General features: G+C 35.9%; 5 protein-coding genes across 6 annotated transcripts; 1 reads left to right on the top strand and 4 right to left on the bottom strand.

Moving 5' to 3' along the window:
• Positions 1-782: 782 nt before the first annotated feature.
• On the top strand, positions 783-3,945 carry LOC17880428 (putative glucuronosyltransferase PGSIP7). 2 transcript variants are annotated; one of them, XM_023779331.1, is made up of 5 exons: positions 783-1,223; positions 2,177-2,643; positions 2,737-2,884; positions 3,009-3,560; positions 3,679-3,945. In XM_023779331.1, the coding sequence occupies exons 1-4, from the start codon at positions 886-888 to the stop codon at positions 3,550-3,552; spliced, it is 1,497 nt and encodes a 498-aa protein (XP_023635099.1). In that variant the 5' UTR covers positions 783-885; the 3' UTR covers positions 3,553-3,560; positions 3,679-3,945. The 2 variants fall into 2 exon arrangements, with proteins under 2 accessions (XP_023635099.1, XP_006282902.1); XM_006282840.2 differs by lacking the exon at positions 3,679-3,945 and having other exon boundaries at positions 3,009-3,660.
• Positions 3,946-4,895: 950 nt separating this feature from the next.
• LOC17879039 (zinc finger protein ZAT9) lies at positions 4,896-6,093 on the bottom strand. Its single transcript, XM_006284382.2, has one exon. The coding sequence runs from the start codon at positions 5,899-5,901 to the stop codon at positions 5,290-5,292; it is 612 nt and encodes a 203-aa protein (XP_006284444.2). The 5' UTR covers positions 5,902-6,093; the 3' UTR covers positions 4,896-5,289.
• Positions 6,094-9,393: 3,300 nt separating this feature from the next.
• Positions 9,394-11,472, bottom strand: LOC17878146 (WAT1-related protein At4g16620). Its single transcript, XM_006285108.2, has 7 exons — positions 11,038-11,472; positions 10,886-10,951; positions 10,605-10,721; positions 10,269-10,503; positions 10,019-10,183; positions 9,780-9,931; positions 9,394-9,687 (listed from the first exon to the last, which is right to left on the bottom strand). Exons 1-7 carry the CDS (start codon positions 11,226-11,228, stop codon positions 9,534-9,536), a joined length of 1,080 nt encoding a protein of 359 aa, XP_006285170.1. The 5' UTR covers positions 11,229-11,472; the 3' UTR covers positions 9,394-9,533.
• Positions 11,473-13,190: 1,718 nt separating this feature from the next.
• On the bottom strand, positions 13,191-17,719 carry LOC17880707 (DEAD-box ATP-dependent RNA helicase 28). The gene is made up of 19 exons (XM_006286097.2): positions 17,254-17,719; positions 16,977-17,162; positions 16,828-16,896; positions 16,632-16,738; positions 16,451-16,529; positions 16,147-16,320; positions 15,801-15,949; positions 15,575-15,670; positions 15,364-15,466; positions 15,216-15,278; positions 15,060-15,121; positions 14,854-14,950; positions 14,638-14,756; positions 14,502-14,544; positions 14,320-14,421; positions 14,140-14,232; positions 13,909-14,031; positions 13,527-13,822; positions 13,191-13,410 (listed from the first exon to the last, which is right to left on the bottom strand). Exons 1-19 carry the CDS (start codon positions 17,662-17,664, stop codon positions 13,395-13,397), a joined length of 2,388 nt encoding a protein of 795 aa, XP_006286159.1. The 5' UTR covers positions 17,665-17,719; the 3' UTR covers positions 13,191-13,394.
• Positions 17,720-18,008: 289 nt separating this feature from the next.
• Positions 18,009-19,636, bottom strand: LOC17878187 (metalloendoproteinase 1-MMP). Its single transcript, XM_006283894.2, has one exon. The coding sequence runs from the start codon at positions 19,334-19,336 to the stop codon at positions 18,227-18,229; it is 1,110 nt and encodes a 369-aa protein (XP_006283956.1). The 5' UTR covers positions 19,337-19,636; the 3' UTR covers positions 18,009-18,226.
• Between the last annotated feature and the right edge of the window lie 202 nt (positions 19,637-19,838).

The raw sequence follows: 19,838 nt of genomic DNA, 5'->3' as shown, positions 1-19,838 counted from the left end.
GTGATTATTCTAGTTACGGGCCGAGAGATATTTTACATGAGAGTAGGATTCTGATATTCATTGTCAACTCAAATGTGGCGATTGTGTTAACGGGCTTAGTAGATATGTTCCCATTGTTTGGTTACGTTGTATAACCATAATACATATATGGCGAAAAATGCCTATTGTGTTCGGATGGATACTACCCTCCTCTAGTGGAATTTAAGAATTACTAGTAGGATGCAATGTTCTGGCCAATGATACAGAAAAAATTGAATACTATTTTACAGAAAGCGTATGTGTATCAAAAATTCTCAACACCCATTCATAAGTATTCGAATTTTGGGTGTTCAACAACCAAGTACTATATAGTCTCTAATTCGTTTCAAATATGCTCCCTCTATTCCAATATATGAGATTTTTAAGACTTTTATTTTTGTTCTATTTTATAAGATTTTCTCAGATTTTATGCACTTATTATCTAGATATAATATTTTTTGAATATTTAAATTATGCATTTTTTCTATTAGTTGTATTTTGTTTAATAATACAAATATTTATTGTTTCTTAATCTTTGTGTTTTTAAGTTAAAAACTCTTATATAATAGAACAAAGGAAGTAATAAAACCAGCTATTAATTAAAAAAAAAATCCCCCAGTTTTGGTTAAACCTCCAAAATATTTATTTCTTAAAAAAAAACTGTCAAAAAGAGAAATTGGAAAATAAAAAAACTCTTATTGGTCACTCACAAGTCACAACTAAACCTTTCTTTCATTACATTTATATTTGTGTAAGAAACCAACTCCAAAACAAAACAAAACCTTAAAAATTGAAACAAAAACAAAACCCATTTCTGAAACTCTCCTATTGTACTTTGTTGTGTAGAGGTAGACAACAACACTAAACATGGGTTTGCAAAGAACTACAGTGGTCTTCTTCTTCTCTTGTTGGCTTCTGCTGATCATCGAGAAAACGACAGCGTTCAAGGATAAACAGCTGTTCCAGGCGCTTGAAACGGAGAACGCAAACACCATGACCGCGGTGATGGAGCGAGGGTTACGGACGACTCGGCGGCCGGAGCACAAGAACGCTTATGCGACGATGATGTACATGGGAACACCAAGAGACTACGAGTTCTATATCGCGACACGTGTCTTGATCAGATCGCTTGAGGGTCTTCACGTGGACGCTGATATCGTCGTCATCGCCTCTCTCGACGTACCTCTTGACTGGATTTACGCTATGTAAGTGTGTCTCCTCTCCTCTCATCATCTTCTTCTTCTTTTTTTCTACATCGCCAAAACGCCGCCGTTTAATTTTCGTTAGAAAAAATGAAAATAGATATTTCTTTTTCTTCTTTTAGTCTTAATCAAAGCTAAAACATGTTTTCTAGAATAATTTTTCCAAGCTCATATGAATTATACAAATTTCATAATATTTTGTTTCTCGTTAATCTTTTTTTTTTCAAAGGAGAGAGCATAGAAGATCAGTAATGGGGGAAACATCATGAAAAATCAACTTTTAAAATTTGTATAGATTATTATATTTAGATTAGAAGACGAATAATAAGAATATGAGCTTTGGCTCTTTTAGTAAAAAGGAAAATTAAAGAGTCAATAGTCGCAGACTTGTGTTGATGTTTCCACGACCATTTGTAGACTTGCTAAGTCGTTTTTTTCCTTTCTCTTTTCTATTATTGATTGATAGAGAATATCTCGAACATATAAGCTTAATTACTTCTAAAATGATTTGTTTCTCTTTTTTTTTTGGTCAGTATTGTTATTATCAGGGATTTATGTACCATATCATATCACTCTTATTTCATATTCAAAAACATTAACATGGGTTTAGGTGTATTTCCTTTTGTTAGTGGGGAAAGTGGGTATTTATAAGAGATTATATGTGTAAAACAATAAATAAATCTTTGTGGATTGCTTTGATAATTTTATTTTTGAAGTGATTAGAAAAGATAATATTGTTAAAAGAGTATAATTGGGATAGCTGTCATATGCCTTATTATAGAATTTCAAAGTCTCAGACTTTTTTACAATTTTCTTTTGTTGGTTTCCCTTTTCTAGAATTAGAAAGAAAACTACAATATCAAATGTTTTCGTCTTTTTTTGTTACATTTTACACATAAATACATAATACAAGAAACGGTTGAAATTAATATAATTCACACTAATGGGATATGTAGGGAAGAAGAGGATGGAGCTCAAGTAGTGAGAGTAGAGAATCTTGAGAATCCATACAAGAAACAAACTAACTTCGACAACAGATTCAAGCTTAGTTTAAACAAGCTCTACGCTTGGTCTCTTTCTGATTATGACCGTGTCATAATGCTCGACGTCGACAATGTCTTTCTCAAGAACACCGACGAGCTCTTCCAATGCGGCCAGTTCTGTGCTGTCTTCATAAACCCTTGCATCTTCCACACTGGCCTCTTTGTGTTGCAGCCATCAATGGATGTCTTCAGAGACATGATTCATGAGGTTGACGTAAAGAGAGATAACCCTGATGGAGCTGACCAAGGGTTTCTTGTCAGCTACTTCTCCGATTTACTCAACCAGCCTCTATTTACTCCTCCTCCAGATAACCGCACCAGTGCGCTTACGGGACATTTTAGGCTTCCTTTGGGATATCAAATGGATGCATCTTACTACTGTAAGTGGCTACTACTCTCCCATTTCAGTAACAAAAATAGCTAAAACGTTTTTGCTAATCCTTCTATGTAATGCATGTCATTCTCTTTATTAGACCTTAAACTCAGATGGAACGTACCATGTGGACCGAACAGTGTGATCACGTTCCCAGGAGCAGTTTGGTTGAAGCCATGGTATTGGTGGTCATGGCCTGTTCTTCCTTTAGGCCTTTTATGGCACCACCAACGCCGCTACACCATAAGGTACGTATTATAATACTCACAACTTACAAGTATTGTCTTGAGTCCTATATTCTCATTGGATACATTACATGCTCTACTTTTAAGGACTAGTATGGAGCGGACTAATTCTTAGTTACCATTGCAGTTACTCCGCAGAGATGCCTTGGGTCCTAATTCAAGCAGTTTTTTACTTAGGAATCATACTAGTCACGCGTCTAGCGCGTCCCAGCATGACCAAGCTATGTTACCAACGTTCTGATAAGAATCTAACCATGATCCAGACAGCTTTGATCAAGTTGGTTGCACTCCTTTTGATCCTCTCAGCCTACGTTATACCATTCTTCATCATCCCAAAGACGATCCACCCGTTCATTGGTTGGTCGCTCTACTTAACCGGCTCCTTTTTTCTCTCTACCATACCCATTAACACCTTCTTGCTTCCAATACTCCCTGTCTTAACACCGTGGCTTGGCATCATCGGGACACTCCTCGTGATGGCTTTTCCTTCTTATCCTGATGGCATTGTCAGAGCGTTGTCGGTTTTTGGGTATGCCTTTTGTTGTGCACCATTTCTTTGGGTCTCCTTTGTGAAAATCACATCACACCTTCAGGTTTTGATTGACAAAGAGATTGTGTTTCCACGGTTGGGTGAATTCGGAACTATTCCTGGATTCAGCAAATTGTATTGATTAAAACGGTGAGATTCTGATCATCTTGGTGGGATTGCTACTGTACATTAACGTACGTTTAGAGAGGATTAAGTTTACAAAGACAATATTAACTTTGATCTTCTTCGATATCACCCTACTGAACAGAACACTATTGGAAAGTCAAATCACTAGTGGTTATTATAAGAACATTAAAATGGGCCAGATTTCAAGAAACCAATAAAGGCCCACGAAGCATTATCTTCAGATTAGAGCCAATTCAGATTCACCAGGCACGATGTGGGTTTTATAGAGAGGTTTTCCCAAATGCCACTGCACTCACTTTACAATGTGGTATGATTCCGAACACCTTTTCTTTTTTACAAATTATATGATAAGATCATCACCAAACGAATGGTGAACATGATACTTGTAACTTTGTAGCTCTCTAACTCTAATATATATAAAGTAAAATAAGGACACTGAGTTCATCATATACAGTATTTTGTGTTTGTATGATCGGTTTGGTTGGTCCACATATTTTCCAGCGGAAGCTTAAAGTGGAAAAGTTGTGCCACATGTCCGACCTTTTTCACCTCTGATATGACCAACGAGTACATTTACCAAAGTACCCATTCATCCATATTTGTTCAGCATTTTATTTTAACAAAATGTAAAATTGAAAACGTAAAACGTAAATAAAGAACCTTTCTTTTCAAAATTCTAGTGTGGATCTGTTGTCAGTGGATAATTGTATATTTTTATAGAACTCTGAAAGCCAGGCAAGGGTAAACATGCAGAAACGTGAGTTTAAAAATGATGGATATATATAGTCATCAGTGTTTGTAATAAATTAGCACATTACTTAATGGTTGGTGCCCATAGAAAAAAAAGTGTATTGTGTTATTTGTTTGTTTTTTTTGTTTTTTTAAAGAAAGAAACCATAAATTGTTCTGTTTTGGTATCAAACTACAACTAGTAGTAGACAGAGTTTACACAGATGCAGCTGGCGACACAAAACTACACCCACAAACAAAGTAGGAATTAACGAACCAAATTAGTATTTATCTTCTCTTTTTAATTTTTTGTCAATAAGTAATTGTCTTCTTGTTGTTTCAAGTAAAAAAAGTAGTAATGCATTATGTGGTGGATATAGATATATAGATGTACCATCATCTCTGATTCAGATTAGCACTAGATTGTTTTTACCCGTAGCTAGCTAGTTTTGTTACTTTAGATGGTTCGAGTATCAGCCTAGAGTCTCTCTACTATCTAGTATACTAGTTGTGTGATACGTAGTAACTAGTAAGAATAATATTTACATCTATATAATAATATCAAACCCTTCACACACACACACACACTTGTGTTGTGTCATAGAAAAATGCAGTTGAAATTAAATAGTTCCATTAAAAACACATTAAAGAAGATCCAAGATCCAAAGATCATGCAAAAGAATCATCTCAAGAATTCCAAATATCTAAACGACATTACCAACAAAAAGATCCAACAATCAAGAATCATCTCATCCATGACCCTCAAAAGCTCAAACTGTTAAAAGATAAGAAATTTGAAACAGAGCTTGTTTCTTGCTTCTTCTTCTTCTTTCTTTGGTTGTCTTACATCAAAAGTACATTGTTTGATTATACAGTCCCAAAGATTCCAAAACCAATCAACGGTTTTTTTTTTCCTAATAAAGAATATAAAATCTTGAAGACAAACCAAACCATCAAGATTCTTTGATTTTCCGATTGTTATATCTAATCTCTTGAAAACCTTTTATATGGCTGAAACGACGGTGACAGCTTCGGCTTCTTGCGGCGGAGGAAGATTCAGATCTATCATACAGCGGCGGAGCTCCGGAAAATGTATTTGTTCCGGCTTTGTCTCTTCCGATGGTTCTATCAGTTTGATCTCAAGCTCTCTTGAATCTCTTGACAGCATCATCAAACACATAGCTAAGTCTTGTTCCGGAGAGCCATCGGAGACAGAACTCCTCGCCGGTTCCGGTGACTCGTGGCTCGTCTTCTGCTTCTTCGAGTTTGCAAACACTCTCTTAGTACTCTTCTTCTTCTTCTTTGAAACCTCCGCTCTGACCCTTTTCTTTACCGGGTCTCCGGACTCAGGTTCTGTCTCTGTCTCACTGTTGTAAACAGTGGATGACTCAGGATCCGGGTTAAAGACCCGGAAACTCTTCCTCGGGTTCTCACGCAGCCCGTAGACGAGAGATTTGCCGTCGGAGGAAGAGCAAGAAGATGAATAGACCGAGTCAGCAAGTTTCTTGCGAGTGGAGGGTTGGGATGAGACCAAGTGAGACTTCATGTGACCACCAAGTGCCCTGCCGTTACAGAAACTCTTGGAACAGAGCTTGCATTTGTGTTTGTTCTGCATTTTTCTCTTCTTTTCGCCAAAGAGAGAACAAGAACAGAACAAAAAGCAAGACAAGAAACCTAAGAAGACTTTAATAAGTTTCTTTTTGTCAAATCTCTTTCTCTCTCTCTGTGTCTCAATTTGATTAGAGAGACTGTTGTGTTGTAGTGTATAGAGAGAAGAGAGAGATAGGGAATGAGAGAAGTTAATAAGAGTAGGTAACAAGCATTCCTCTCTTTTTCACAAACCCCCAAAATTAACAATTATGACTTTTTGGTCCATACGATAACTACTACTACTACTACTAATGATACGTAAAGATTAGTATTTTTGTTTAGTTTTAGTAACGAATTAAGTGAAAAAAAACTATACTACTATTTGTTTAATGCTCGGCTGACAAAGATAACCACCGAGTGAAGAAGAATCTTGAATTAATGCAGAAAGACTAAAATTTGGATTATTATTACTTAATTACAAAGGTGGTATTGTTTAAAAGAAAGACCAAACCAAAAAGCTGTTGTTTTGCTTCTTTAGTTGATTATTGACTTGTTAAAGCAAAAACAAAAAGAGAGAGAGTTTTCTAAGCACAACAACAACGAAGTATGTGTGAGAGAATTATGTTGGTTGAGTTGGTTGAAGCAAAGTGTAATGGCAAAATCGGTTGAAGCGTCGAGGTTCTAATGATATAAACGGTTGTATTAGTTGCATTGATTCTTTATTTCAATTGAGCGTTGAGGTTTAAATGCTGAAACGTCATTTCGAATACGGTTTAAACGTTTAGATAACTTGATCTAGGTAGTAATGAGTTTTGTAACAGTTAGGAAACGAATAATCTAAATCATCATCGCATGTATATATAATTGTACTTAGATTGTTATCCTTTAACATACGACTGTCGACCCATAATGATGATAGGAAAGGTCCAAAGTATGTTGAAAACATTTCACCTAAGTTTTTTTCTTTATTTATTAAGGGACGTCCAATCTCATTTCGTATAGTTTGTAGTTAACTGAAACACATGAATCTTAGTTGTTTATCCGACATGGTTTGCATTCAATCCCAATTGGTTTAGCTGAATTCAGGAACTCTTGGCTGTCAAATTTTTTGTTTTTGTAACCCGATAGATTTATAATACTCATTGCCACTTATTTCAAATCCAAGAAAGAGACAAAGAATTAAAGAAAAGAGGTTTTGTTTGTGAGTATGATGATTAGTGTCTTAACATTTTGAATTGTTGAACCGGGATTGATTTTTATTATTTATAATTACAGTTTTCAACTAATTCAACATTTTGCATCATATTGAAATCTATAACACGTTCTAAGTAATGGTTCATGATAAGGACTATAAAATGATTGCCATTGGCTCGATGCTTTATATAGTAATCAATTAGCTATATAACAATACTGCATAGTCTGTATTACTTACTAGTTACCACCCTAAAATATATTATATCAAGTGAAATTAATATCAAAAATTGAATTATAGTTGTATGCAATTAAAAGATAATTAGTTGTTGTATAATTTGACTACGATACAGAAAATTTGGGTGTCAAATAGTAAATATTGGCATCTATATATATAAAGTTAACTTTTTCTCTCTTCTCCTTATGCCACATCATCTGCCACATCATCATTCATATTAATTTTTTACATTGATTTAGAATTACAACACTTTAGTTTTTAATTTCTTTTCTACCTCATAACTTAGCTTTTATCTTATTTTTTATATTCAATATAATGGTTTTAAGAAAATAAATAATATAATTAAAAACATTTATGTCCAAAATAAATAAATAAAATATTTATTTATAAAGTAATGATCAATTTTTTGATTAATGGAACTAAATACAAAAACAAAATACAAAACAAGGATATTTATACTATACAGATAGATATACTACTAAATTGATGTCATCTGAAGCCACCTCAAACGAGAACACAACCGATTTTAGGCATAAGAAGTAGAAAAAAAAACTAAAAAGTAAAATGAAAACACTTGGATAAATAAATAAGTGGATTCACTAGAATAATTTGGCCTACAAAAATTGAAGGATTTTGAGATGTAAGGTTCTAACAGCTACTATTTGACCTAAATCAAAGTTTAACAAATAACAATAAACATTTCATATACTAAATTAATACAAAAACAACGGTAAAAACAAAAAAAATAAACAAAAAACAAAGAAAAATCAAAATATAAATTTTCAAATATAAAAAAAAAACAATTATAAAACTCCCGCGCGCAGCGCGGGTCAACAACTAGTTAACATATAATGAAAACTAATATACTTTTTTTAACAGTTATGTATTAAAATTTATGCATTGCATAGTCAATTATTCATAGACATAGCAGTAGTTAAAAGAAAGCATTATCTTGTTTTAAGTACATACCTTTGGTAATCATGGTTTAATTGAAAAGGTGACAAAGAAAATACATTTTTTAACATTACCAAGAATATAAAAAAAAAAGTAAAGATTTAAATTTGAGTTGTTGCAACTTTAATACATATAGTTGAGTAAAGAAGAGGCCTTACACAATGGAATCTTCTATAGTGTTTTAACTACTTAGCTTTGCTTCAATCTCAATTTTCACTATATATCCCATTAAGATGATTAGAGAACCCAGTAGAAAAACACAAGAAAACATCACTTTATTCCCAAACAGTACAGCATGATCCAAGAACAAGAAACATGTTTAAACAATACCCTTTTATATAAATTCTCCCTTTAATCAAAATGAAAATATCACTTTTCTAGAAAATTCAATCAACCCTTTTAATATCTTATTCAAATATTTTTCTTTAGATACTTTCTTTCAGTAATATTCTAAGTTAAACTACAGATCTAAAGAAAGTTATATGCACATAAATATAAAACTGTTCCCTTTAAGTTCACTAGATATTGAAGAAGACTCAACCTCCCACATGTGAACAAATTCTCTTAAAGCTGAGCCTCTTCTTGAAAGTCCTTTAATCTTTTTGTTTTACACCGTTGTTCCGAAGGTGCAACCCTAAAATATATGTACATAACAAAATGCATAGTACTAGAATGTACTTAGCCAAACGCAATACAACTCATCTACCTCTATAACGTATATTTAGTTCGCTAGTCGCATCAAAGCTATATAATCATTATGCCCTTTTTCCGAACGAGATTGACAAAAGAAATGAAGACCAAAAATGTAGGGACTAGGGAGGATGGGAAAGACGTGGGTTATACTAAAATACCATGCAAACACTTTGTGTTCATCCGAATGGTTAAACAATGATTGCGACCGCCTAAAACGTTCTAAACTGGTGTAGCAACCGGTTTTGACCGTTGTTTCCATTAACCATTTGAGTGAGACAACGAAAAATATGCCGAGAGAAGATTGTGTACCTCTATCGGAATAATCAGCCGGGGTTGAGTGCTGAAAAAGCCCCGGCTGAAAATTAAATCTTTTGACCGTAACTTATCTTTACACATTGAACAACTTTTATGTAGCTAAAGTCACAAGACTTGTGTATGTGATATTCTTAAAAACCAACTATCATAGTATATCACACACGGTAATACATGTATATTATATGTACAAGTAAAACTGATCTTACTTCTTTAAAAACCTAAACTAAAGTCACAAGAAAATTAAAGAAAGGGAGAAGGACTTAAAACTAAAGCAAGAGAGGCTTCTTAAGATCAAACTCTGTTCTAAGCACACTTTCTTCATCATCTTCTTTTATTTCATCTCCTTTTCCTTCTTCTTCTTTCCCTTTAGCCCACAGAACGAAGTAGAGTCCTCCGAACATCAACGCCATCCCCGCAAAGCTAATTTGACACAGAAGAAAAAGGATGAGTGACTTCTCTTTTGTCTAAAAGATCTTACTCTGGAAAAAAAGGAAAGTTGAAAAAAAATGTACCTTCCTAGGTTGAAACTCTCTTCCATGGTAAAAGCAGAGACAACAACACATACCACAGTAGCAATTGGACTAAAGAGAGACACAACCACTGGTCCTTTCCTCTTAATCACCCATGCATTGAAGCTTAACCCTCCTCCACTCACCAACCCTCCCTAGAAATACAAAATTCTTTTAGTTACATTTCGAACACATTCAAATGTTATGTTGCACACTATATATATGATTTATGAGATATGTACCAGCATTGCGTATCCCACAAGGTGGCCTACACCGATGACTGATGCACTTTCCATTTCCATACTTCCATTAAGAGCATACTGCAAAGCTACAGTGGTGATCCCACCCATCAAAGACACCATCGAGAACATCGATACAGGAGCCGGAAACTCGGCTAGTATGGATGCCTAATTAGGACGATCAAAGTGATTTCACAAGCAACGAACCGGATATATGATAGCTCTAGAGCTAAGAAGGGGCATAAGGTGAAACCTGAAGGACAACACTAGAGGACAAGCCGCAGATGGCGAGGAGGAGATAGAGGCAACCTAAAATCTTGTCCTTGTCTAAAACAACCTCGTCAGGGACAATAGGCATAGTCTTGACCGAGCTAGAAGTAGCAGCAGTACTGTGCATTAAGCTCATAATTAAAGCTCCCATCACACACAACACTGTCCCTCCCATCTTAACTCTACTGTACGTACAACTTAGCTTCACTTTCTCCATCCTTAAACAATAAGAGTTATTCAAAACCCATTATTAGCGATCATGGCTTAATCTTTAAATACTAAAAAAGATTGAATCAACATAAAAGTATAGTAATTTTACCCAGCAGCCCAAGCAATGACAAAAATGAAAGCAGGACAAAGATTAGGCATAGCTGTAGCCATTGAAGCAGAGGTGTGTTTCATTCCTTCTAAGTATAGCCACTGGAACAGAGTCACTCTGTTTCAAACAAAAACTTCTCTCTTAATTAATCACTTGTTGTGATTTTAGTTCTTCTCCTAAGCTTTCAAAAGAAGTAAGTAATCTAAAGAGATAATACTAAGAAGAATCTAGCAATAAAAAGTCATGCAGAAATTAGAAATTAAAATATTTAATTTATTTACCCAGCAAGAGAAACTGAAACTAGTTTTGTCTTCAACTTGAAACTTAGACTTGTAGGCCAAAGTTTCCTGCAAAACAAAGATAGAACCATTTTACAAAAAGTTCCAAAAAACAATAAAAATGAGAAATATAGTTTTTGGAACTTTGGTTTGACCTTTCAAGGAGAAAAGCGAGAGGAGTGATGAGAAGAAATGAAGCAAAGGTGCAGAGGATGACTATAAGAAGTGGGTCGATTCCAAGAGACAACAAGTGACTCAGTAGCTCCGAGTTACCGGCGTAAATCACCTGAGCTCCGGCCAATCCTCCGATGATCCCTACTTCTTGTAACGTCTCTCTCTTCATCATTTTTTTAACAGCACAACAAACCAATAAAAAAGAACACTAACGGGTATATCAGTTGGAACCCATTTGGCAATAGAACACGAGTTTACAAATTTTGTGGGTGGGTGGTGGATGGAAAGAAAAACAAAACAGAGAAGACAGTTTGAAGTGTTTCTTGTTAAATGAAAACAGAAGAAGAGACGCTTTGTTTGTGATATCTTTTCTGGTAATGCGTACTCTTGAAGTTGAAACTTTCTCTTGTTGCTTTTAGAAGACATGTGTCCATTACATTGCATTGGTTTTGTAGAGTGTCTCTCTCGCCATTATAGCCTTTTTTGGGAGAAGCGTAGGTTTTAATTTATTTTAAGACTAAAGGGTAGTAGTAATTATTTTTTTATACCATAGTAGTAGAGTCCTCAATTTTTTGTGCAATGGATTTAATATTTTGCTTGATGTTTGAAATAAGACAAAACAAAAAAAATTGTGAGCGGTTAGCTTAACTTGTTAAGAAATAGATAATTTGGTGCGTTTTGAAAATTTATGGTCCAAAAATATCAATTATTAATAGATCGTAATAACTTAATTATCTGAATATTTTAGGTATTTTTTTAAAAATAAACTAATTTAGAAATTTCTACTATACTTCTGAAAGAAAAAAAAATTTAAAAGTAATTTAACCTGAATTTAAATCTGATCCGAAAATAAAAAAAGTAGTTGAACAGATTTTATACTTTTAAACTCGAATAATCCAAATGAATACCCGCTCATCCCCTAATGTGTATTCAAATGTAGTTAGCTAAATGAAATAACTAAATTGTTATATAAAAAAAAACGTATTAATAATTAAAGACTAAAGAATGGCATATCATACAAATTTATATGTAAGGTAGATGAAATTTTTAATTTCTAGTATGTAAATAAAGTGAAGTTATAAAACATGCCTAAAAAAAGAAAAACCAAAAAGGAAGTAGAAAGTGAAAAAAAAAAAAAAAAGAGACAGATGCGATAAACTCCGTCAGATACGGGGGGAGTTTAGTGTTCTTTTTTGTTTGTATTGTTGTTTTTGGATAAAACAAATACGACAGCGTATCATCCACTCCTCTTCGATTCGTTTAACGTGTACATCTCTTCACCTTCTTAATTTAGTCTTTTCTTTTTCTTTGTTCCTTGGCATGCATATCTCTCTCATTAACGTATGTACCTATTTTTAACCTTTGTTAATGGCTACTTAACACTATATTATGCTAATGACATACACAAAAGAACAATCTTTAAATTGAGTTATTTAAGATTTTAACAATCGAAAACACCAAAAAGGATGGTTTAAAAGTCTTTGTTTATATATATATATATACAGTATATATATATATATAGCTCTCAAGAATTACTTAACTATTTTGACAAGAACAACAAGTCTATATAACGAATTAGTTAGTTATACATATTACACCATATATGTAATGGATCTGTAGAGCATAGACATGTACTTGTGTATTTGTGTTGTGTGGAGTGTAAAAAGATGGTGGTGACTGGTGAAGATGAAGCGTAAAGAAAAGAATAAAAGAGGAGTGTAAGAAAGACAAAAGAGGAGCAAAAAAAGTGGGAAGCCTTACACGTCACTCTCTTTTCCAATGACTTGTGAACCCTGTCATCGTCTCTCTTTTGTCCCCCCCTCCCTCTCCTTTATTTTCCTCATCAAACTACTATATAATAATGCGATTTGATGACAAATTAAATTAAAATAATGCTTATCGATCTTATAATAATATTATATATACTATTTTGGGACCACTCACAGGCATCTTGGATATGCAGACTCTAATTGGGATTAACTTGGGAGCTCTTTTATGATCAGTGTATAATTAGTCGTTTTTGTTTTACATTACTGTGAAAATAATATTTCAAGTTCTACAAAAAAAAAAGGATCAATGCTTTGATTTTGTATCATATATGATGTCTTGACACTATCCTTGCCTGTATTGTTCACTCAACGCACATTGGCTTTGGTATTGAACCTCTTGAGTAAGATAAGTAGTCCAATTAAGGGAGATAAACTTAAATACGGGTAAGATCAATTCCTGAATACTTTGTGATATTACAACAAATAAATAAAAATGTTTAAACCCTTTTGCTAAGAAATGTCTTTTTTTCTTCTCCTTCGATATCTTCTCTCAAAATTGCTTTTTCGTTTTACCTACGTTTATATCTGCACGACAGCAAAAAAAGAAGAAGAAGAGTACACAGAGGGAGTTAAAACCAACTAATTACAGTTTGAGATTATGACTTAAAAGAATCAGATATGTAAGAATATATGTTTCTTACCGAGCTTTGCTCTTGAACGAGTTCTTTGACTTCGTCCGGGGTTTTGCTGCAGCCGCGCCGCCGCTTCTGCCCTGTTTCTTCTCGCTCATATCACTCTTGAACAGATCTTTCATCTCTTCACCTCGAGGCTGGCTTTTTGGTTTACTCCGGATTTGTTTCTTGTTCGGTGTTGGTCTTTCCATCTTACCTGAATCAATTGCTCTCTGTTTTGCTTTCACTGCTTTTGCTCGCCGGTAACCAATATCCACTAGTGTCAATCCCTTCTTCTCTGTTTCTAGCCTCTTCTTGTCTTTCCCCTGAGAACAAAACACATTCAAAATTCAATACAGTGTTTCATCATACCGTCGAGATAGCGGTGATGTGTATCACTGATATTACTTACTCTTGATCTTCCTCGCTTTTTATCTCCTCCTTCTTCTTCTTCTTCCTCTTCTTCTTCTTCGTCATCTTCTAGCATCTCTCTGGCAGCTTCTAGCTTTCTACGTTTTTTCCTCGGAAGATTCTTCTGTACTTGCATGATCAAGAGAATTGTAAGTTATATAGAAAGAAGAAATCAACACCACACAGGAAGGATAATGCAACTGAATAGTGAAGAGCTTCTTGATAAACTGACCTCGCGTTCACGTTTTCTCTTTTCCTTCATCTTGAGGTCCTCTGCTATATTAGCACTAACTAGTTCGCTTCCAGAAGGGTTTCCTGCAGAATCCTGTTCAGAGAAAGTATCCAGAATGTTTCAGACAAGTGTTTATCCTCTCTCTACAACAACAAAAAATTTATGAAACAAAAAGAGCACCTTTTCAGCCTGTGCAACGAGCTTCTTCTCCTTCTCTGTCATGAACCATGTCCTTTTTGGGCGTGCATATATTTCATCTCTGTGCTCAAGCATGTTCTCCGCCTGCAGAAAGAAACGCATAATCAAGATTTTGAAACTATTCCCAAGACAACTGAACAAAGTAAAAAACCAAAGCTGCCTACCTTTGCAAATTCCATTTCAGCTTTCCTTAGAGCTCGCTCATCCCTGAAATTTAAAAAAAAACACCTCAAAACTTAAGTATACATATCAATCAATTCTCCTGGGATACCAGATTTCTTTGATGAGTGTGAATGAAACCTCTCTGCTGAAATGACGGCGGAATACTGATCTTCCATTTCATCGATTATCTGAGACCACTTGACAATTGACTGCTCTGGGATGACTCGGCTCTTCAACTTTGAACCCACCTTCTTTGCCTTGTAACCAAAAAAACAAAGTCAATTCCAATGTCCAAACTAGAGCGACATGAATTGGGTAAACACAAGATCCATGTATGTCTGAAGATTCACTTACAATGACTTTCAAAAGGGATCGGTCACTATCAGTCACAAAGGTAACAGCATAACCTTCCCTTCCAGCCCTAGCTGTTCTACCAACTCTGTGAACATAACTGCAAAATCAAAGGAAAACATATTGTCCTCACTCAGTTAAAGAACAGGAGAAAAGAAAGCTGGTAGCTTTTTAATTTAACCATCATACAGGAAATATCTCCGATTTACCTATCTATTTCCCGAGGACAAGCATAATTTATAACAGTTTGAACACCAATGATATCAAGTCCCTGGAATGATCAAACCAGACAGTGTTAAGAGGTGAAATAGCAGAGCTACTGAGAAGAGAATATTGATAATAAAGTGATTGCTTCTTCTACTTACTCGAGCGGCTACATCAGTAGCAATGAGAAAATCAACCTCTTGCTTTCTGAAAAGTTCCAGAGACTGCAAAATGATACCATTAAGTGCGTGCAAACAGATAATAGAAATATCCATGTATCAATAAAGCTGATGTGTCCAAGTTTCTTACATCAAGACGTTGTGCTTGAGTCAGGTTTCCATGAAGTTCAGCTGCTTTGAGGCCAGCTAATCCGAACAAAATTTTCAATCTATGTGCAGCTTGTTTTGTTCCACTGGAACAAGAAGGAGAAAGAAATCTTTTAGGTATAATGCAAAAAGACAAACTATGCAAGCAGTTTATGGAACTGGGTTTGGACAGGCATCATATTTATAAGTCTAACCTAAAGATAATGACTTTTGACTTAAAAGTTCTTGTGCACAATGATAGAAGAACAGCTTCCTGATTTGCCTCACGAGTCCTGCGTATTCTTACCACCCTACAGTTAAGAGAGAGAGTTAGCTTCATGGCATACACGCATGATGTATATTTAAGATCAATAGCAAACAAGCTGCACATAGATCTGGGATCTAGAAAAGGTTAAAAATGATAAGTAATGGTTGACATACTCCTCCGTCAAGCCTGGTGGCCTTCTAGCTGATGGATCAGCTGAGAGGCGCAACGGTTTGTTCAACGAAAGTTTGACTAGCTCTTTAACTTCTTCAGTCATTGTGGCTGAGAAGAGCATTGTTTGCCTTCTCTTGGGACATAAGCGAACCTGCATAAAAGATGTGGACTCAAATATAATCCATAACGAAAAACAAAAAGAAACTCTCATGTTAAGTCAAATTATATGATGTCCACTTCTCCAGACTAAGAACTAGCCAAGACAAAGGAATCCCATCCAATTTAATACCAGGTCCAACAGGTACCAAACAGAATAAACAGATAAATGCAAAGAAATAGGAAAGATACCAGCTCTGTTATCTCAGTGGCAAACCCAGTTTGTAGAAGGCGGTCGGCCTCATCAAGGATTAAAACCGCTAGATCATCCAAATCAACAGACATAGAATTACGCAAATGATCTATCATACGTCCAGGAGTTGCCACAACAATATCTGGCATAGATCTTAAAACCACCTCTTGCTCCTAACAAAAGAAACATTAGAGGTTTTTAGCAATCTTGCTAAAAATTGATCCCCATATTAAGAAACATCTCTCAGAGAGAAAAAAAAAAAAGCTCCTTCTCAAACATCAAATCATGTAAACAGATACATACCCTTACAGAAAGCCCTCCTACAATCAATCCACACTTGATATCAGTGAATTGTGCAAGCTTTTGAATCATACTGTGAATCCTGGAACACATTCCAACGAAACAACTCAACTTTTCAGCAACAAGAACCAAAAGAACTTTAAAAACTTAGTATTGTTGCGGGAGGCAAAGTAATGCTACTTACTGAACCGCCAATTCCCTGGTTGGAGTGAGAATAAGAACTCTAGTAGCAAAGACCCGCTTGGGACGGAACAGCAACCTCTCAAGAGTAGGTAAAGCAAATGCAGCAGTCTATTACAACAAGGAAAATTGAAATCATCATTATCAAAACTCCACATGTTAGTGAAGAAGAAAAAAAAAACCCTCAAACAAGTACCCACCTTTCCTGATCCAGTGATAGCACTGGCACAAAGATCACGTCCTGTAAGAGCTAAAGGTATACAAGCTGCCTGCATTTGCAACACCAGCTATTAAGACAAAAACTACAAACAAAAAGTAAATTAGAACAGTCTTGCGGAATAAACTGGACCTGAATCGGAGTGGGTTTCTTGTATCCAAGAGTTTCACAAGCTCGAAGCAACGGACGAGAGAGATTGAGCTCCATGAAAGTATCAGCATGGAATGAAACTCCATCCACTGTAGAGAAAAATGGCTTGGGAGTAACATCTTCTGGTTTGTACTCAGCTGCCTCATCGTCTTCCGATAGATACTCCTCCTTCACAGTTAAAAGCACTCTTTCAATTTCTCTACAAAACCAATTCGAAACCGGATTCAATCAAATTCAAAACAAAATTAAAGGGATTTACTTGTTTATCAGCTTCAGCACCGGAGTCATCTGCTTCTTCTTCTTCTTCTTCTTCTTCTTCTTCGTCTTCCTCGTCTATAGAAATGGGAACTGGACGATGCTGAATAGCTTTAGAGATCTTTTCATCAATAGAGGTTGTGTGTCGACGTGCGTGTTCTTCACCAACGGAGCTGGAATAAGATGCAAAATCCCAAGGAGATTGAGCATCAGCACCATGTTTCCGCTTCTCATCTTCTTCTTCGTCATCTTCATCTTCATCCTCATCCTCCTCTTCTCCATCTTCGTCTTCTCCAGCTCTACGCTCTTCTGCTCCGTCTTCCTCTACGTCTTCGTCACCACTACTATCTTCTTCATTGCGTAGCAATTCGAGCTCGTCGTCACTAGCAGCATCGAAGAAGAAACTCGACGGCATTGCTAGGGTTTAAGAGGTTTCAGAATTTTCAGAGAGACGACCGCCACCGTCTAAATCGAACGAAAAGGTTTTACAAATAGGTCTGCGAAATAAAATAAATAAAAACCGAACCGAGTCGAATCGAATCTCTTCTTGGTTTGTGCCCAAATAAACCATTCGATTTCATAATCATAAAAGACCGGTTTGGTTGGAATTGAAACCAACTTGTTTTTTCCTTCCATTTAAAATTTTCAGCTTCCAGTCATTATCTTGGACTGGCCCTTTATGATACAATCATACAACATCTAAATGGGCTTATGTTTTGAAAATAAATACAGTATTTTGCTTAGGAACACAAAATAAAGTTATGATCAACCTCAACTATACTAGTAGTGTCATTATCAGTCCATAAACATCATTATCTTTCAATTTTTTGTGATAATGATATACACAAACTCAAAGATTAATTAGAGAAAGCCACCATGAAAAAGATCCTTTTCCCATAAACCTTTAATATTCCTAATTATCTTTGTACATTTAGTTATAAATAAATAATTTTAAAAAAAAAACAATATTCTTGATTCTATCGCAACAGAATAAAAACAACAACCAACAGAACATAACCGATCAGATTCCCCGACCAGAATCTCAGTGATACGGTGCTGTTTCGAATAGAATCTTCCGACTGCGTCAGTGAATCCAACCGTAATTTTGGGTTCGGCCCATACAACTTCAGCACACCTGCCACGTCATCAACCGTAAGGTCAACTTTTTTAGTCCTCGGCCGGAGACTCGGATACATAACCGCCGACTCTTGAGAGCTATGTCCTAACCCCAGCAAGTGACCAATCTCGTGAGTCGCCACTGACTCCAAGTCAACGGCCACATCAGACGATCCTTTAAAGTCATCGGCGACGACCCATGTCTCAGAAGCGTCGAGGTGAAGCCTCCCGTTCCCCGGCGCAAAAGCGTGTGCTAAAGTCCCAAGAACACCGTCAAACGGAAGCCCGTCGCCGTGGTCGCCGGTGTAGAACCCGATCTTCAAATCCGCCGCCGTGAAATCATCGATTTCCTCGAAACTCACCGGAATCACGCTCGCCCACTGCGAAAAAGCTCGCCGGAAAACGGTTTTGACGTCTTCTGACGTTAAGTAATCGAGTTTGTGTGTTTTCGAGATGGCGTAGGTTAGCGTGTCGCGGTTCCATTTCGGTTTACCGTTGAAATACGTATAATGAGCCGTTGTGTAGATACCCTCGTCGTTGACGATCATGTGTGTATCGCTAACGCCACATCGCGGTAACGACATGAGATTGACGGTACTCGTGTCGAGTCTCCCGGTTACCGGTAAACCGAGATTTTCTTGGTACAGAGAGATCGCCGATTCAAGACGACCATCGAACACGTCGGAGAAACTTCCCGAGCTTTCGTGATCACCACCGTCGTCGTTGACGTAACCGAATCGGTGGAGGTATCTTTTGAGCTCGGACACGCCGCTGACGTGGCTACCAACCTGAACATCTACAAGACGAGAGAAATCATGCCACGTGTTGTTGCTGACTTGGATTACTTGAGTTGCTTTTGCCGTGGATTCTACCTCCTCCGGTAAGTTTCTGGAGGCAAACCGTTGAGGGGAACAGAACAAGATTAAGATAAAACAGAGAGCTCTGTTCCTATAGATTAAACTACGAGACATTTGTCTGACGCAAGATTCAAAGATTCTTGAAAAAAGTTCTTGATTTAAATAAGAAGTTAATCCGTGGAGGTAGGATCGATGGAGACGAAAAGGTGAAAGAGAGACAGACAAAGGGGAAAGAGTTATGTTAGATTCTGACGTGAGCGTACATACTTTTAAACTCGTTAACTAAAAAGAATCTATGATTTGGACTGCTACTTTGAAGTTGAATTGAAATAAGTTGGTTCTGATACTAAGCAATAGGTTGGAATAGAATGTATGTAATGTGTGGTGTATTCAATAGAAGAACGAGGTATTTATACACATTGAGTTTCTATATGAAATAACTTGGTATCTATAACTAAATCTAGGGACAACTTAAGATTGACATATCCTAGTCCTAATATGGTTTGTTAACTGGTTGAACTGAATTTCTATCGGTTTGAAAAAACATATTGTAGTAGTTTTTTTTTTGTTCTAATAGGACAAATAACTACCCTATTAAATTTGATGTAGTATATAT

The sequence above is a fragment of the Capsella rubella genome, unplaced genomic scaffold (genome assembly GCF_000375325.1).
Source record: "Capsella rubella cultivar Monte Gargano unplaced genomic scaffold, Caprub1_0 scaffold_7, whole genome shotgun sequence".
In the NCBI taxonomy this organism is placed as follows: Eukaryota; Viridiplantae; Streptophyta; class Magnoliopsida; order Brassicales; family Brassicaceae; genus Capsella; species Capsella rubella.
This window is presented reverse-complemented; position numbering and strand designations above follow the sequence as displayed.

Excerpts from the sequence above, each read along its gene's own strand:
- LOC17878146 (XM_006285108.2), bottom strand. The coding sequence starts at position 11,228 with ATGATGAAGAGAGAGACGTTACAAGAAGTAGGGATCATCGGAGGATTG. Across the intron at positions 10,952-11,037 it reads CTCGCTTTTCTCCTTGAAAG|GAAACTTTGGCCTACAAGTC; the intron begins GTCAAACCAAAG and ends TTTGTTTTGCAG. Across the intron at positions 10,184-10,268 it reads CCTCTAGTGTTGTCCTTCAG|GCATCCATACTAGCCGAGTT; the intron begins GTTTCACCTTAT and ends CGTCCTAATTAG.
- LOC17880428 (XM_023779331.1), top strand. The coding sequence starts at position 886 with ATGGGTTTGCAAAGAACTACAGTGGTCTTCTTCTTCTCTTGTTGGCTT. Across the intron at positions 1,224-2,176 it reads CTTGACTGGATTTACGCTAT|GGAAGAAGAGGATGGAGCTC; the intron begins GTAAGTGTGTCT and ends TGGGATATGTAG. Across the intron at positions 2,885-3,008 it reads CAACGCCGCTACACCATAAG|TTACTCCGCAGAGATGCCTT; the intron begins GTACGTATTATA and ends TTACCATTGCAG.
- LOC17878187 (XM_006283894.2), bottom strand. The coding sequence starts at position 19,336 with ATGTCTCGTAGTTTAATCTATAGGAACAGAGCTCTCTGTTTTATCTTA.
- LOC17880707 (XM_006286097.2), bottom strand. The coding sequence starts at position 17,664 with ATGCCGTCGAGTTTCTTCTTCGATGCTGCTAGTGACGACGAGCTCGAA. Across the intron at positions 14,422-14,501 it reads CTGAAATGGAATTTGCAAAG|GCGGAGAACATGCTTGAGCA; the intron begins GTAGGCAGCTTT and ends TTCTTTCTGCAG. Across the intron at positions 14,233-14,319 it reads TCGTTGCACAGGCTGAAAAG|GATTCTGCAGGAAACCCTTC; the intron begins GTGCTCTTTTTG and ends TTCTCTGAACAG.
- LOC17879039 (XM_006284382.2), bottom strand. The coding sequence starts at position 5,901 with ATGCAGAACAAACACAAATGCAAGCTCTGTTCCAAGAGTTTCTGTAAC.